The sequence below is a fragment of the Bos mutus genome, chromosome 28 (genome assembly GCF_027580195.1).
Source record: "Bos mutus isolate GX-2022 chromosome 28, NWIPB_WYAK_1.1, whole genome shotgun sequence".
NCBI lineage: Eukaryota > Metazoa > Chordata > Mammalia > Artiodactyla > Bovidae > Bos > Bos mutus.
This window is the reverse complement of record NC_091644.1, coordinates 43,225,004-43,242,932: the sequence shown is the minus strand read 5'-3', so window position 1 is coordinate 43,242,932 and position 17,929 is coordinate 43,225,004. Positions and strand designations below refer to the sequence as shown.

Below are 17,929 nucleotides of genomic sequence, written 5' to 3'. Positions count from 1 at the left end.
ATGACACCACCCTTATGGCAGAAAGTAAAGAGGAACTAAAAAGCCTCTTAATGAAAGTGAAAGTGGAGAGTGAAAAAGTTGGCTTAAAGTTCAGCATTTAGAAAACTAATATCATGGCATCCGGTCCCATCACTTCATGGCAAATAGATGGGGAAACACTGGAAAGAGTGGCTGACTTTATTTTTGGGGGCTCCAAAATCACTGCAGGTGGTGATTGCAGCCATGAAATTAAAAGATGCTTACTCCTTGGAAGGAAAGTTATAACCAGCCTAGACCACATATTAAAAAGCAGAGACATTACTTTGTCAACAAAGGTCTGCCTAGTCAAGGCTATGGTTTTTCCAGTAGTCATGTATGGATGTGAGAGTTGGACTATAAAGAAAGCTGAATGCCAAAGAATTGATGCTTTTGAACTGTGGTGTTTAGAGGACTCTTGAGAGTCCCATGGACTGCAAGGAGATCCAACCAGTCCACCCTAAAGGAGATTAGTCCTGGGTGTTCATTGGAAGGACTGATGTTGAAGAAGCTGAAATTGCAATACTTTGGCCACCTGATGCAAAGAGCTGACTCAGTTGAAAAGACCCTGATGCTGGGAAAGATTGAGGGCAGGAGGAGAAGGGGATGACAGAGGATGAGATGGTTGGATGGCATCACCGACTCAATGGACATGAGTTCAGGTAAATTCCGGGAGTTGGTGATGGACAGGGAGGCCTGGCGTGCTGTGGTTCATGGGGTCGCAGAGTCAGACACGACTGAGTGACTGAACTGAACTGAATGCACAGTGCAGACCTCGGCAGTGCACTGACCAGCTGTGAGTCCTCCTGCAGGGTGTTCATGGCACAGTCTTTCATCTGTGAAAAGGGATCATTATAGAATCTACTTCACAGGCTTGTTTTTGAGATGAAATGAAATAATATGTGTAATGCATTTAGGAAATGCCTGGTACATAGAAATCCCTCAGCGTTAGCCATGATAATAATTCTTATTTTAATCTCTAGAGTGATGAGGAGGTAATATATTTCAAACATGTTTCTATTCTCTCATCTATCTCAACTTGATACCTTCAGATTGTCACATAGTGTATCAGTAAAGCCTATTACCAAGAATTTTTGTTAAGACCTTCAGTTTAAAATATATATATATTGTCATTGTCAGGTGGACAGAAACAGCGAATTGCAATTGCCCGTGCTCTGCTTAAGGTAAGCCTGAAGGCACTTGGTTGAGGGGTTTTGGCATTGTTCTTAACTGGGGACCTTGTAATTAGTAATGTACAATTTTTCTCCTTTCTTTTTGGAGGAGGTGGGTAGGTATATTGTGGACAGCTCTGGTGAAAGATGAGTTGGGAATTCCACTGACTGTGTTCAAATTTAACAAGTATTTCTTGTGTACTAGGAGCTCAGTACAGTGCTGGAATTATCAGAGGGAGAAAAGTTTAACACATAGATCTTCCATCAAGTAGCATACTGAGTATTAAAGAAAAATGAATGTCTATATGTTTATAACTGAGTCACTTTGCTGTACAGCAGAGGTTGGTACATTGTGAATCAACTATACTTCAATAAAAAAAATAATAAAATTAAAGAAGCATACAGTCTCTAACTGGAGAAACTAATTACATCAAAATACCGAAACAGTATAAGTATACTTACTTGTATAGTATTTAATAACCTGCTCAACTGAATCTTGGGCTTCCCTGGTGGCTCAGTGGTAAAGAATCCACCTGCCAGTGCAGAAGATGCAAGAGATGCAGGTTCAATCCCTGGGTCAGAAAGATGCCCTGGAAGAGGAAATGTTAACCCACTCCAGTATTCCTGTCTGGAGAATCGCATGGACAGAGGAGCCTGGAGGGCTACAGTCCGTGGAATCACAAAGGACACGACTGAGAATGAGCACAACAAACTGAATGGTACAGACTTGAAATGCTTACACGAGACTCCTGAGAGGAAACGGAGAAGCTGAAACTCACAGGCACTGGCATATTTTAGGAAATGATGGCCTTCTCCTTTGTTAAATAAGTACTCTCCTCAGATTTAAAGGTGATTTAAAAAAAAAACAACAGCTTTACTGAAGCATGATTTGCATATCATAAAACTGAGTAGTTTTAAATGTACTTTTCAGTGACTTTTAGTAAATTTACAGAGTTGTGCAACCATCATAATCCAGTTTTAGCACATTTCTATCACCTTGATACACCTGAGCAACCTTTCTGCATTCCCAGCCCCACCTGCCAATAATCTACTTTCACTTTGTCTAGATTTGCCTTTCTGGACATTTCAGGTAAATGAAATCAGACAGTGGTCTTCTGCTTCTAGCCTCCTTTCCTAGTATAGCTTCTAAGATTCCTCCGTGTTGTAGCCGTATCAGTACTTTGCTCCTTTCCAGTCCTTCGTAGGGACAGAGCACAATTTGTCTATGACTCATAGGTTAGTGAACACTTGAGTTATTTCTGGTTTAGGGCTGTTAGAAATAGCACTGCTCTGAATGGTGTACAAGTTTTTGTGTGGTTATGTTTTCATTTCTTATGGATAGATTCCTCGGCAAGGCTAGAATTTATCTGTTACATACACTGGCTGACTCTTCTTTCTTTTCAGTTTTGTGTGTACTGCTCCCAACTAAACTCCAAGAGGACCCCGAGAGTTAGACTATCTGACTCACTTTAGAGCCCCATCTAATACTTTTAGTTGTTTCGCCTGCAAAATAAAGCTACACTATAAACATCCGGTTCATTGATCACGGTGACAATGGTTTAAAGTCATCTCTAACTCTTCCATTTACAAGCTCATCTCAAGCACATATGAACTGTCTTTCATCCTTTGTAGACGCTTTATTGTGGTAGAATTCACACGCTAGATTGTTCGCCCATGCACAGCATATAGTTCAGTGCCCGTATATTCAGAGTTGTGCATCCATCACTGTAATCAATTTTAGAACCTTTTCTTCATCGCCAAAATAACATTGACACACACCCACCCACCTTATTTCCCCATTTACCCCAACCCCAGGTGACCACACATCTGCCCTTACAGATGTACCTGTTCTGGACATTTCCTGTAAATGGACTCATAGACTTTTATGTCCAGCTCCTTTCATTACGGTGTTTTCAGGAGTCATCCATGTTGTATCATGTATCAATACTTTATTTTTTTTTATTTCTGAGAGTTATTTTTTTCTAATAAAATTATATCTTTCTTATCTTTTTAATGTTTTTCCTTCAGAATCCCAAAATTCTTCTCCTAGATGAAGCAACCAGGTGAGGATATCTTAATGTGTAATTATATTAAATCAAATTCTTTCTTTATCACAAACTTACTCTTCTGTATTTCAAGTGACATGGCTGAGAACACCTTACACTTTAAAGGGATGGGATATGAATTAAGCATGTCAGTTGGGAGGCAGGGAACAGGATGAATTGTGAGTTGAGGGTTCTAGGTCCAATTCAGACCTTTGTGATGAATCCTTCATCACTTACCGGCAGATGTTAAGAATCCTTTTTAACTTACATGGCAGTTCTCTGGAGATCAAGGGTTCAGAGCTTCTTTTTTTGATAGTAACTTTATAAAATTTAGACAGTTGACCCAGGGAGTTGCAGTTTTGATCACAGTAGAGGTTAGCTGCTTATGAGGGGCTCACGTGTGTGTACCAGGAAACACACGCGTGAACAGTGTGCGTGGCACTGACGCCTTTGCCTTCCCGTGGGCTCTCCTCTTTAGTGCCCTGGATGCTGAGAATGAGCACCTCGTACAGCAAGCTCTAGACCGACTGATGGAAGGAAGGACAGTGTTCATCATTGCCCACCGTCTGTCCACGATTAAGAACGCCAACGTGGTAGCTGTCCTTGACCAGGGGAGAATCATCGAGTGTGGGAAACATGAAGAGCTGCTTTTGAAACCAGATGGGATGTACAGGAAATTAATGAACAAACAGAGTTTTATTTCAGCATAAAGAAGCAATTACTGGTATGAGAGGTTTTAAAGCAAAGCTGCACTGCAAGGGGAAAAAAAAAACTCAGACTGTATGAAATCTGTAAATCAGAGTTCAAGTCCTTTGAAATCTGCCTATTTTTTCCAAAGTTTGTAAAATAGTTTTGAGATGGATCTGTTCTGAAGACCTTTTTATTCAGAATTTATTAATTATAACTTTCTAAATGGTCTAGAGCACTGAAGTTATTTTCAGGTTTTGTATTTTATTTTATCTTAGAATATTTTGATTAATAGAGCATGGCACTTCATTTTCTTTTATCTGCTGTCATAAATTGAAGCTGTTGTCATACGACAACTTTTAACAGAGAATTACAAATAAAAAGCCTAGTTATTTTAGGCCAGTTCACCAATCACTGTGTATCTCTTGGTAGTGCTCTACCTACCTTGGGTCTCATCTTACCAGGTAGCATGAGAGACGGTGAAAAATCTAACCCTCTATTTTATCCTGCTAATCTCATAAAGAAAACTATATATATATTGTTTAATTGCTAAGTCGTGTCCAACTCTTTGCAGTCCCACGAACTTCAGCACACCAGGCTTCCCTGTTTTTCACCATCTCCTGGAGTTTGCTCAAACTCACATCCATCGAGTCAGTGATGCCATCCAGCCATCTCATCCTCTGTCGTCCCCTTCTCCTCCTGCCCTCTATCTTTCCCAGCATCGGGGTCTTTTCCAATGAGTCAGCTCTTCGCATCATGTGGCCAAAGTACTGGAGCTTCAGCTTCACCACTAGTCCTTCCATTGAATATTCAGGACTGATTTGTTTTAGGAAATATATATATACAGAAATAGGTAATGTCACATGGCAAGGCGGGGTCATTTATATTCCCTGTCTCCTCTGTCTTCAAAGGGATGAAAGTATAGGAATATGTGTTCCTCTGGGCTGAGACTGTGTTGCCATGTGTGCAGTTTTTCGCATTTTTGGCACTTGAGAGCCTGATGAATTTTAAAAAGGGAAGAAGCCCCATCCTTTGAATATGAGAACTCTGTTTTCATTATTCGTGTATTTGGGAAGTGAGGCATGAACTGCCAGGAATTATCAAAAAAGATGTAATTTTACACTTAGATTGTCTGTAGGCATGTATCTTGAAAATTATCTTTTAAGAGTTTATAATTCCTAGTCAAATTTTACAGTGTTTTTTCAGTTAAATAGTTATGAAATTTCATTCAATGAGGCTAAATTCCAAAATTATTAATATAGCCGTAATTTCAATCTTAAAACATTTGAAGGAAGCTTATACATTCTACAAAATGTCAAGAAACCTTAAGAGCTTTTCACCGTCTGAAAAGAGGATATAATTAACCATCTTTCTTTTATTTGTTATTACAGTTAAAGCTAAACTTCTCAAAAATTCCTCAAGCAATGTTTTCAGCATTGCTTTGGATTTGTTGTATTTATATCAGCACTATTAAGTTGCCGTTCCCTCAAGAAAAAGTACTTTTCTGTAATGATAATGTCAGAACCTAAGAAGTAACAACATTGATATGACTGAAAAGGAAGTTTTCTCAGGTCCTAAGTATTGTGATTAGCTTCCTGATTATACTGGGAGAAACCACTACGTCCTGATAAGCATGGAGCATCAGCTTTTATTCTACATAAGGGAATTCATTAATGAATTCAGTGAATAAATGAACTCTGCTTTTTGAATTTAAACAGTACCTCTGTGACAGTCATCTTTAACAAGCTTTACTCATGTTCTTCAAGGTTTACTACTCTGGTGGTGTTCTCAAAAAGCAGACAAAACACAACTACAAGGTTGGATCTGAAGGAAATCTCTTTGTGCCATAGTATTTACAAAATTGAATGTGATCATTATATTTTATTTTCTAATACAAGGTATTCCCTTTTATATGATGGATTAAAATTTATAGTGAACTTTATCTGTGTTTGTCATTTCTTGTAAAACTTTTTACTACATTCAGTTTCTTACTAGAATTTATAAAGATTCAAGACTAAAAAAACATTACACACCTAGGAAAGTGAGAGTAATTGTAAGTTCCATTCCTTTCATCCTAATCTTTTAAAAAATTTTTACTTACTTACTTTTGGCTGTGCTGGGCTTTCGTCGCTGTGCATGGGCTTTCTGCAGTTGAGAGTAGCTGGGGCTACTCTCTGGTTTGGCTTTGGGGCTTCTCCAGGGCTGATCCTGTGGCTCAGTAGTTGTGGTACACAGGCTTAGTTGCCCCTTGGCATGTGGGCTCTTCCCAGACCAGAGATCATAAGTGTCCCATGCATTCGCAGGCAGATTCTTATCCACTGCACCACCAGAGAAGTCCCTAAGATTTTTAATGTCCTCACTTGTATTTATAAACATTGTTTAGTTGCTTCAGCACAGTAAGGGAGCATCTCCTGCCATGTGTCAGACAACAAACTGTGCTGTAGAACTGATGATAGATGAGTGAGGTGTAGTTTCTGCCCTCTAGAAGTTTCCAGTGTAGAAGGAGCCGTCAGGTATATAAAAAAATTAATTACAAGAGAACAGTTAACACCTCTGTGACATTTAGCTAAGATAGAGTTTGGTGCCACTCTTTATTTTCAGAGTGCACATGTTACCACATTGGTTACTTGGACAACCCTGTAATTTAAATAAATACCTATCCCTACTCACAGATGAGGATGGAAGTACAGGCAGGTTGTGCATTGATGCAGCCAGCCTTGATGCCGCATACAGGAAGATGCCAGAAAAATGGGCAGGGCTGGCACAGGGGCCATCACCACCACATGGGAAACAGTTTTCATTGTGTGTGCATGGGAGCCACTGAAGGACATGTAACTCATGTGGGCAATATGAAGATGAGCAGAAAGAAAGCTTAAACTATGTGAAAACCTCCATGTGAAGATGAAATACACATTAATGACCCGAGTGCTCTGTCCGCTCATCCAGGTTCCTCTCTGCGTGTCTCTAACCTTGGACCTTGCTGGTTCCCGTGAAATAGTCACAAATTAAGCCATTACAGGCTGTGCCCTGTATTTGGACCTTTATGAAGTAGGGCTCTACTTAGGAACTCCATTTAAGCTCCATTTTCCCATAACAGTGCCAAAGCTGTTAGAAAACAAATGAAAACAAATGTAAATGTCACAAAACGTTAAGTACACTAGTGAGGGAAGTTTGTGGAGACTGCATTGTCAATGTTTGTTTGGGGATGTTTTTGTATGTTTTTACATCTGAGACATCGTCGGGCTTAGCTGGTAATCTCCATTCAACTCACTCAATAAACATTTACAGAGCACCTTCTGTTCTGTTGGGCTCTGTGCTAATGCTGGCTGGGCCTTCCTCAGGAAGTTGGTGCTGGTGGTCTACAGCTGTGACCTCTTACCTGTTTTGTATGTCCTGCGAAGCTAACGAGGGTTTTTACAGTTTTAAATGGTTTTTAAAAGTTCATAACACTTGAAAGTTACATGAAATTCAAATTTCATTGTTCAAAAGTTGCTTTATTGGGGTGCAGCCATACTTACTTGGCAACAGGCTGTAAGCCAGGGACTCATCCTCTCTGTCCCTTGACAGAAAGAGTTTGCAGCCCCCAGAACTGGTGATAACAACACATGTTCTTCACTGCTTGAAGGATGTTTAAACTATGCTGAAATTTAGAGTTATTTCAAAAAATTCCCTTGCCACTAGATGAGATTAAAGGGATGCCTTGGAAATGATTGCACGCATACATGCTCAGTCGCATCCGACTCTTTGTGACCCTATGGACTGTAGCCCGCCAGGCTTCTCTAGGGATTCTCTAGGCAAGAATACTGAGATGGGCTGCCATGTCCTCCTCCAGGGGATCTTTCCCACCCAGTGATCAAACCCGTGGCTCCTGTGTCTCCTGCATTGCAAGTGATTTTTTCACCGCTGAGCCCTGGATAATATCCACGATAAGTTCGTCACTGCACCCCTGCCTTCCCATTTGAAGAGGATCATAATTACTGTGTTGCTGAAAACAGAATTCTGACAGTCCTACCACATCTGCAAGAAATAATCCTGACTGCTTTCTTATTGATGGCTGCAGTAATGAGTTCTACATCAATCAGTTTGGTCCTCACTGAAAGAGCTGCATTTTAGGAAGCTGGACAGAGGGAGGCACATGTAGGTTGAGCATCTCATAGACACACACATACTGCACTTGTGAGGGATTTTTCTTTTTATTTTAATAAAACAAAAATGGACTTACATTGGACATATTAATTTTTAACCAACCTGTTTTTAAATTTGATGACAATATTTCCCTACATTTTTAAGTATTCATTACACACATCCACATGTGTTCTTTTTAACCTATAGCATTCTATAGTGTTAGTATATTATAAATCTATTGTTAGATTTATCTTTCCATATTTTCTGCTGTCATAAACAATGCTGCCTATATATCTTTGTTATGATTTATTTTTTTCAAATTTCTAAAAGTGTACACTATTTGATTTTACAGTTTTTTTGACATCTTCAAATGTGATATTTCTATTCTCTAATTCTCACAAGGGGGCACTACTAGCAACTTAACAGAGACTCAAAAAGGTGACACAGATAGTAGAGAGAAAAGGTGGGGATTTGAAACGTCTCATTTAATTCCAGAGTCTATACATTCTCTCAATTACTGTTGTTTTCCTTGTTGAGTCGCTAAATTGTATCCAACTCTTTTGTGACCCCATGGACTGTATCCCGCCAGGCTCATCTGTCCATGGGATTTCCCAGGCTGGAGTGGGTTGCCATTTACTTCTCCAGGGGATCTTCCCAACCCAGGGATCAACCCAGGGATCAAACCAGAGTCTCCTGCATTGTCAGGTGGGTGGATTCTTTACTACTGGGCAACCAGGGAAAGCCCTCTTAATTACCACACAGTAGTTACCCAACTTCATGGGAAATAGATGGGGAAACAGTGGAAACAGTGTCAGACTTTATTTTTGGGGGGCTCAAAAATCACTGCAGATGGTGACTGCAGCCATGAAATTAAAAGACGCTTACTCCTTGGAAGGAAAGTTATGACCAACCTAGATAGTATATTCAAAAGCAGAGACATTACTTTGCCAACAAAGGTCTGTCTAGTCAAGGCTATGGTTTTTCCAGTGGTCATGTATGGATGTGAGAGTTGGACTGTGAAGAAAGCTGAGCACCGAAGAGTTGATGCTTTTGAACTCTGGTGTTGGAGAAGACTCTTGAGAGTCCCTTGGACTGCAAGGAGATCCAACCAGTCCATTCTAAAGGAGATCAGCCCTGGGATTTCTTTGGAAGGAATGATGCTAAAGCTGAAACTCCAGTACTTTGGCCACCTCATGCGAAACGTTGACTCATTGGAAAAGACTCTGATGCTGGGAGGGATTGGGGGCAGGAGGAGAAGGGGACGACAGAGGATGAGATGGCATCACTGACTCAATGGATGTGAGTCTGAGTGAACTCCAGGAGTTGGTGATGGACAGGGAGGCCTGGCGTGGTGCAATTCATGGGGTCACAAAGAGTCGGACATGACTGAGTGACTGAACTGAACTGAGTTACCCAAATGTCCTAAGACAAAAAAAAAAAAAGTCCCAAGACAGACGTCTCCATAACACCTGGGAATGCAAATTTAGAAATGCAGATTCTTAGCCCTCAGCCCAATGAGTCAGACACCGAGGTGGGGCTCATCGGTCCAGCTTAACCAGCCTTCCAGGTGGTGCTTAGGCTGGAGAGGCCTTTGCACTACACTATTCTTTCTTCTGGACTTCTAAAGTGGCTGTTGCTACTGCTACTGCTAAGTCGCTTCAGTCGTGTCCGACTCTGTGCGACCCCATAGACGGCAGCCCACCAGGCTCCCCCGTCCCTGGGATTCTCCAGGCAAGAACACTGGATGTGTTGCCATTTCCTTCTCCAATGCATTAAAGTGAAAAGTGAAAGGGAAGTTGCTCAGTCGTGCCTAGCGATCCCATGGACTGCAGCCTACCAGGCTCCTCTGCCCATGGGATTTTCCAGGCAAGAGTACTGCAGTGGGATGCCATTGCCTTCTCTGTCTAAAGTGGCTACACTAGATAAAATGAGGTGAAAAGATAAATAGGGAAATGGCAGCACTAGGGAGGGATAAACAAGTACCTGGCTGGCTGCCCCAGGTATATGTGCTGCACATCTTCTGTTCTACTCGCCTTCTCCACTATTTCCTCCAGGAGGTGGGCCCTCCCACCGAGAGTACTGTCCTAGTATTCTCCTCCTTCACATTCTGGCCTCCTCACACTGAGGTCAGGGCACTTCCATTCCCAGCTGTTCCCTCCTTCTGGGTGGCCTTGAGTTGGTTGTGTCTCCTGATCCACAGCCATGGCCTGGTGACCCCTTCTTTTCTTGGCCCACTTGTTCTTAGCAGCCTCAGGGCTCTATACAATCTCTGCTGCTGCTAAGTCATTTCAGTGTCCAACTCTGTGCGACCCCATAGACAGCAGCCCACCAGGCTCTACGGTCCCTGGGATTCTCCAGGCAAGAACACTGGAGTGGGTTGCCATTTCCCTCTCCAAGGCATGAAAGTGAAAAGTGAAAGTGAAGTCGCTTAGTCGTGCCTGACTCTTAGCGACCCCATGGACTGCAGCCTACCAGGCTCCTCCATCCATGGGATTTTCCAGGCAAGAGTACTGGCGTGGGGTGCCATTGCCTTCTCCATCACCTTTATTAAACTCTCTACCCAGCTCGAGAGTGCTGTTTCCTTTAGGATCTTGTTTGATAGTCTACAAGGCCCTTCCCGGGCCCTCATTTCTCCAGATTCCTCCGCTTGTAGTCACTTGTCATCGGTTGCTTTGTCTAAAGACCCTGGAATCTACCAGGCTCTTTGCTGCTTCTGGTCCTTTGCCAGAGGATCCACGGCTTCAAATACTCTTCCTCTTTGTTTGCCTGGCTGAGGGCTGAGAGAAAAGGACATCTCTCAGAGGCCTTTGTAGATCTTCCTCCAAAGTCAGATACCCAGTCATTCTCTATCAGACACCCTCCTCTTTTCTTCCATTGTGGTTGTGTAAATAAATTTGTGTTCATTTGTTCAGGACCTGTCTTTCTCATTGGCCTGTGATCTCCACGAGGGCAGGGCCCATGTCTGCTTTGCTTACAGTTAGAAACTTAGCACTTAGCATACAGGCTGGCACATGGAAGGTAGTCAATAAGAATGAATGAATGACTGTCTGTTCACCATCCTCCAACAGTCATACATCTGGACTCCATGTCAAGTCACATAGTATGGGACAATGCAAAAGGCTGGGCTTACTGAAATTATCATTCAGTACTCACCTCAGCTAGCTAGGGGTCAGTATCCTGTGTTTTCATAGCCTGAGTTTCCTCAGGGCTCACCAGCTTACATGGTGGCAGCAATCACTGATGACTATGACATCCTTTGTTTACTTATATGGCAGGCAATATTCCACTTATCTGGAAGGACAGTGTTGAAGACCATCCAGAGGCGAGAAGACCCCAAAAAAGGCAAAAGGATAAAAAAGAGGGAAGTGTGAGCACTTTAACCAGGGCAAAGGCAATGCAGATGTGGTTTCTACTAGAGATGCTCAGGAGTACAGTGTCCCAGGTGCTACAGTGGAGGAAAGTGTGAAGGATGAGTCTAGAATAGAGCTCTTCTTTTTGCACTGGCCAACTAACCAATTTTATCCAACGGGGCAGAGGTGGTAGTGAAACAGGAATCCTAAAGAAAACCTGAATTCAGCTTTTAATGAGTAGATTGTGAGGCATGCGCAGGATATCCAGGTGAAAGCGGTCCACTAGGGCTGTCAGACGGAGAAGGCAATGGCACCCCACTCCAGTACTCTTGCCTGGAAAATCCCATGGACAGAGGAGCCTGGTAGGCTGCAGTCCATGGGGTCGCTAAGAGTCGGATACGACTGAGTGACTTCACTTTCACTTTTCACTTTCAAGCATCGGAGAGGGAAATGGCAACCCACTCCAGTGTTCTTGCCTGGAGAATCCCAGGGACGGAGGAGCCTGGTGAGCTGCCGTCTATGGGGTCGCACAGAGTCGGGCACGACTGAAGCGACTTAGCAGCAGCAGCAGGGCTGTCAGAAGCCTATGGTTTTTTATCAGGACCTGCTAGAGATACAGACTTGTTATGTCACTAGCATGAAGGAGAAATGACAAATCTAGGGAACAACATCTATAACACTAAATGTGAAACCAGTGTCAGCTTTTACAGTTTTCCTCCCTTATTTTGGACCAGGGAATGAAGTCTTTTCATTTCCCAAGAGGTTCAAGAAGGACCAGAGTGCCGGGGCTTTGCGTTTCAGCTGCTGGAGGGGCAGCCCCACCCTCCAGACCGGAGAAGAGCCCGTGCTTTTCCAGTTTCACTTCCCTGGAAACTCTGGACTCTATCTCCTCCACTGATCCGCTCCAGGGCCTCTCGCTCAGGTTCCCCCTCAACTTCGAGGGTCCGCAGCTTTCACAACGCCCCACGGCTCGGCGTTCTCCTTTACATCATCAAAGCGCGCCCCATTCCGGTTTCTCCTGCTGGCCCGGCCAAGCCTCGATACTCAGCGCTGCATCTCCATGTCACCACAGCGCACCCTACCTCTCAATTTTTGCTGGGGTCTCGACCGCGCCCTGAGGCTCGCGCAGAGCTTGGACGTCATCACAGCGCACCACACAGCCTGGCGCTGCTCTTTGACGTCTTAATCGCGCGCCCTCCCGCCCATCAGGTGTTCGGTCTCCGCGCTCGGGCTGCGCTTTAGCCCCACGGCTTGAACGTGCCTTGGCTGTTGCCTGTCCTTTGGACCATGTTCCCGGCAGTCTCCTCTCCGCGGACCCCGGGGACCGGAACTCGAAGAGGCCCCCTGGGCGGAGTCGGGCCGGGCTCCACGCCCCGGGCGACCAGCAGGAAGGGTCTGACTCTGGGGTCTTCTCTCAGCTCCCCCGTGCTCTTCTCTCCGGCCGGCCGTCGGAGCTCCCTGAGCTCGCGGTGAGTGGTCATCCTGGGTTGGGTTCGTCGACTCACAGGCTCACGGGCCTCCAGAAGCCACGAAACCAGGGACGGCGAGGGACGCCAGAGTGTTGGGAAAATAGACATCCGTCACCCTTGCACCCTTGAGTGATTATTTCAGCCTCGCTTTGATTAATTCATCAATTGAGTCTTTGCTTCACACACTTTGCATGGATTTACCTTTGTGTAGAGGCAGCAGCAGCAGAGGTGGAGTAAGCTCCGAGAGTTGGTGATAGTCAGGGAAGCCTGGCGTGCTGCAGTCCATGGGGGTGGCAAAGAGTCGGGTACGACTGAGCGACTGAACTGAACTGAGAGATGGACAGGGGCTTCCCAGGTGGCTCAGTGGTAGAGAGTCTGCCTGGTAAGCAGGAGACGCGAGTTCGATCCCTGAGTCAGGAAGATCCCCTGGAGAAGGAAATGGCAACCCACTCCAGTTTTCTTGCCTGGAAAATTCCATGGACCGAGGAGCCTGGGGGGCTGCAGTCCATGGGGTTGCGGAGTCCAGCAGGACTTAGCAACTAAACAGCAACAGAGATGTTGAATTAGAATCTGGTGATTAGAATCAGGTGGTTACCTGCCTTGTTCTTGTTACCCCTGTAATCTAGTGTAGGTCACACATGGTCTCCTCATCTGCGAAATGGCAGTAATGAACCTAATCTGAGCCTGCCAAAGGAGTCAAAATAAAATGCCACGATGCAGATGTAAAGTGATGGTGGCAATGAAAGCCTCAAACCCTGTAGAATCATATTTGCCTAACATACTAACTCCCTGTTAACATCTGCTGATTGATAAAGGGATTTTAGTTACAGAAGTTAACCCTGAAGCTAAATTAATAGGGGAAAGACTTTGCATAAGCAACGAAATAAGAATAGTTGTTGTTACCAAATAAAAGTGTGGCACACCAGTGCACGTCACTTATGAGACCATGCTCTGCATCTCCCCTTTCATAGTTAATCTCGAAGCACATATGTTTCTTGAGTGGTTCCCTTTGAAGTCGTCTATCAAAAATGAATTTGCCTCTGTAAGAAAATGGGAATATTGAGTCTTGAACTCATATTTAAAATTTATGTATAGAAAATTGCAATATTTTAAAGGATAAATGATTTTTAAAGAATACCTTGTATTCCTTGACATTTGTAAAGTGCTCTTCAAATGCTAATCTTGTGATTGTTTTCTACTCCTTTTGACAAAAGTCAGTGAATGAAAGTTACACTTTGTTTTCATCTTTTTATTTTAATTTCTTCTTAACTTTTGGTGATCAACTCAAAGAAAAACCTTTGTTATATTCAGTCAGAAATAATGCTGTCAACCACTCTGTATGTGCACTCATTTAATGATAAGAGAATCCTATGATAAGAGAATAACTTTTGTATTGATATATTTATACTTTTTCTGAATGTTAAGAAGAAGATAAGAAGGAAATATAATCTCTACTGCTGTATCTGTTATTGAAGAAGAGGTAACAGCAGATACTCATGACCCTACTTAATTTCTTGACTTTGATGGTATATCTAGTAAAATCTTATAGATTTGATGAGAGCTTAAAGATGATGTAACCCAATGTTTGTAAAACTTTTTTGACCATAGAGTATAATAAACTGGACTCTATGTTCTATTTTGTTTTTCAAAAATGTTGAATGAAACCCTCAAAATGACCTATAATTTGAAAAATACTGATTTAGTCCAACCTTCTTATTTCACAATTAAAGAAGCAGAATTATAAAGAGTTTAAGTGACTAGATTATACATCTAATTACTGAAGCATGAGAATCGAAGCCAGATTCTGTTAGTTTTTTTTTTTTTTTAATGAAAAATACATGTACACAGTATACAGGAGCCAGAGTTTTTCACTATTAAAATAGTTTTTCACTATTTCATCTTTATTCTTGTTTATCAAAGATTTTCTCTCCATTGTGAAAATATATACATAACGTTATAATGAATAATGGAAAAATTTTAAGTTATGAGTAAAATAATATGGTCTTATTTCTTTAGAGGAACACCTACGCGAATATTCCCACACCACTCCATAACTGAGTCTGTGAACTATGATGTGAAAACATTTGGATCTTCTCTCCCTGTTAAAGTCATTGAAGCCTTAACATTGACTGAAGGTGGGTGTCATTTTCCATTTGTCTCTATTAACAATTCAAATGAAGCCTAGGTCTGGCATGAAGATAGAAATTTGTGCTTTCTCTGGTCACCTGGTAAAGAATCCATCTGCAATGCGGGAGACCCCAGTTCGATTCCTGAGTTGGGAATATCTGCTGGAGAAGGGATAGGCTACCCACTCCAGTATTCTTGGGCTTCCCTTGTGGCTTTGCTGGTAAAGAATCTCCCTGCAATGCAGCAAACATGGGTTCAATCCCTGGGTTGGAAAGATTCCCTGGAGAAATGAACGGCTGCCCTCTCCAGTATTCTGGCCTGGAGAATTCCATGCACTGTATAGTCTATGGGGTCTCGAAGATTCAGACATGACTGAGCGACTTTCACCTTACTTCACTGGTGTACCTTCACTTCCTTGGGGAGAAATAGTTGACTTATTTGGTTTTTCATTGTGTTTGAGAAATATAACAAATTTGGGAAGCAGAATGAGCTCATTTTAGCACAATCAAAATAAGTATTTATGATTGTACATACTGTGTATGCAAAACTCAGTCCAATTTCAAAAGTTGTTTGAGTATATGAAGTTTAGGTTTTTTAAAAAATCCAAAAACTACTGCCCTACTGCCTCACATTATTGGGTTTAATAATGCATCCTCTATTTTGGATCTGTGTAGTACCCCAGAAGCTGTATGCATAATTTTTTTTTTTACCTTTCATGCTCACTTTTATTTTCCTTTTTCCTTCTCACATAAGAACTTTTCCACCCACCAATTTTCTTATAGCTGTAAAGTCATTTGATGTTGATCAGGTACCATTTTATCCCCTAAAACTTTGGTGGCATCAAAATATGACAGTTAACCAGTGTTAAATCTATAAAATATTTATATAGCACAGAACTTGAAGCATTAGACACTGGGCAATTAAACCACATAAAAATTGGACAAGACCCTTGTCCTGCGTGTTCAGAATCAGGTGTTCACAGCCCCTATCTGGTGCAGTCCCTATCTGGTGATTTTACATGATTCAAAAGGCAGCAGAGGCAACAGGCAAGTTACTTTGAAGGACATGGAATACTATGATCCGGAAGAACGTTATGTTGTTACTCCAGTGTCATGTACCGCTCCACCTTTCTCCAAAGGTGGTCTCGATAATTCTGAAATGGCAGGTCTGGCTGATACAGGATAAAGACGACAACACAACACTTACCCTGTGGAGATATCCTCCTACTATGCATGTATGGTGATCTTGAATGCAACTCGTCTTGAAATCTTGTTTTTAGGTTTTTAGGTTGGGTGATCCATCAGTCTTGCACACAACTGTTAACTTCTTTTATGTCATCCTTATTGCCAAAGATAGCTCACCTAGTGGCTGTAGATAGCTCCCATCCAGTTTTTTCCTGTAACATGAAAAATATTTTAAATCTATCTTTCCCCTGGGAAGATAAGTTGGTAGAACTGCTGGGCTTTCATTCTTTGCAATACAGTCTGTCCTTGGTTCTCATTGAGGCTTTAATCCAATCATTCTGTTCATTTTCACAAGAATACAAAGGTTTCCTGTGTTGTAGCCAAGCTTGGCATCATCCACACCTCTGCATGCTTCAAGGAAGGCAAGAGGAAACTGACATGCAGTATAATCTGGACCTTTCTGCTCAGAAGAGTTTCCATTGTTATATTCTGTGAGATTCTGTTCTTCTAAGCCATATGGCTTTAGAAATTTCTTAAGCTCATCAGTGTACCTTCTATAGGACTCTGGATTAGACATGCCAAATGAAAAATCCAATACCATCACTAGTTTTGGAAAAACCATGTAAGTCCTGAACTTGGAATCTGGTCATGATATTTTGGAATCTCATTGTTCAGAGTGAAGTATAGCCCACATTGTGCATGAAAAGAGTGCGGCCAGGCTCCCATAAAAGAGGAGGTGGAAGAGCAAGATCAAACCCCAGGTCTTAGCAGTGCACCCCAGGAACTCTCATGGTCAGGTTTTAGATGAAGAGCTTCCACTTGGCCAGGCTCTGTTTGAAGGACTTCTTGTCTTTCTTTGTCATGGTGTGTGCTGACCGCACGGGGAGTGGTGGCACGGTGGTAGAAGAGGCGAGAAGGGCGGAGGCTTGTCCTGGTTTGAGCAGCAGCAGAAGGCAGTGTGTCCAAGGGACCCTCCTCGCTGTGGTGAGCACTCAAGCCGACTGCTCTGCACCATGCCAGGCTGGGCTGCTGCTCTGGCCAAATTCGTGTTATCAGTTTTGTGCACCATTAGAAGATTCTTCTGGCAGAAAATCAATATTTTTATTTATTTTTAAATATTTGTTTATTTTTGGCTGTGCTGGGTCTTCATTGCTGCTCCCAGGCTTGCTTTAGCAGCGAGCAGAGGCTACTCTCTAGTTGAAGTGCATGGGCTTCTCATTGCAGTGGCCTCTCTCATTGCACAGCACAAGCTCTAGGGCACGCTAGCTTCAGTAGTTGTGGGGTATGGGCTCCAGAGTGCAGCCAAAGAGGTGACCCATGGGCTCAGTTACCCTGCAGCCTGTGGGATCTTCCAGAACCAGGGGTGGAACCTGTGTCCTTGCATTGCAAGGCGGTTTCTTAACCAGTGGACCACCAGGGACACCCGACTGGTAGAGAATTAGAGTGGAAGTGTGGAAGATGTGGTCAGCACGAGCTTGAGAAAGGTGCTCTTAAGGCTGAGAAGTTGGGGTGACTCTAAGAGCAAAGTTCAGAGCATCCTTTGATTTCCTGGAACAGTGTTTTTCAAACTGCAGGTAGTGACTGAAATCACTTTAGTGGCTCATGACCAACATTTTCTTAAAAAATGAAGTAAAGTAGATTGCACAATGTCAGAGTGTATCTCATTTTGTTTTATTTAAATTGTGTATGACTACATTGTGCTGTGAAATGTATTTCATACTTGGAATGACAGTCAAAACAGTTTAAAGTACTCCA

General features: G+C 42.7%; 2 protein-coding genes and 1 pseudogene across 3 annotated transcripts in view; 2 read left to right on the top strand and 1 right to left on the bottom strand.

Moving 5' to 3' along the window:
* Positions 1-5,861, top strand: part of ABCB10 (ATP binding cassette subfamily B member 10) — a 33,911-nt gene extending 28,050 nt beyond the window's left edge. The window contains exons 11-13 of one of the 2 annotated variants that reach the window (XM_070364905.1): positions 1,156-1,199; positions 3,216-3,250; positions 3,711-5,861. In XM_070364905.1, coding sequence (XP_070221006.1) covers positions 1,156-1,199; positions 3,216-3,250; positions 3,711-3,942 — 311 coding nt within the window. In that variant the 3' untranslated portion in view covers positions 3,943-5,861. The other variant, XM_070364906.1, reaches the window with a different exon arrangement.
* A 6,704-nt stretch (positions 5,862-12,565) lies between these two features.
* NUP133 (nucleoporin 133) overlaps positions 12,566-17,929 on the top strand; it is a 55,674-nt gene continuing 50,310 nt past the window's right edge. Inside the window, exons 1-2 of the mRNA XM_005896705.3 lie at positions 12,566-12,863; positions 14,880-14,998. Of these exons, the coding sequence (XP_005896767.2) occupies positions 12,682-12,863; positions 14,880-14,998 (301 nt within the window). The 5' untranslated portion in view covers positions 12,566-12,681. The remainder of the gene's footprint in view (positions 12,864-14,879; positions 14,999-17,929) is intronic.
* On the bottom strand, positions 16,217-17,037 carry LOC102272284 (sodium/potassium-transporting ATPase subunit beta-3 pseudogene; annotated as a pseudogene).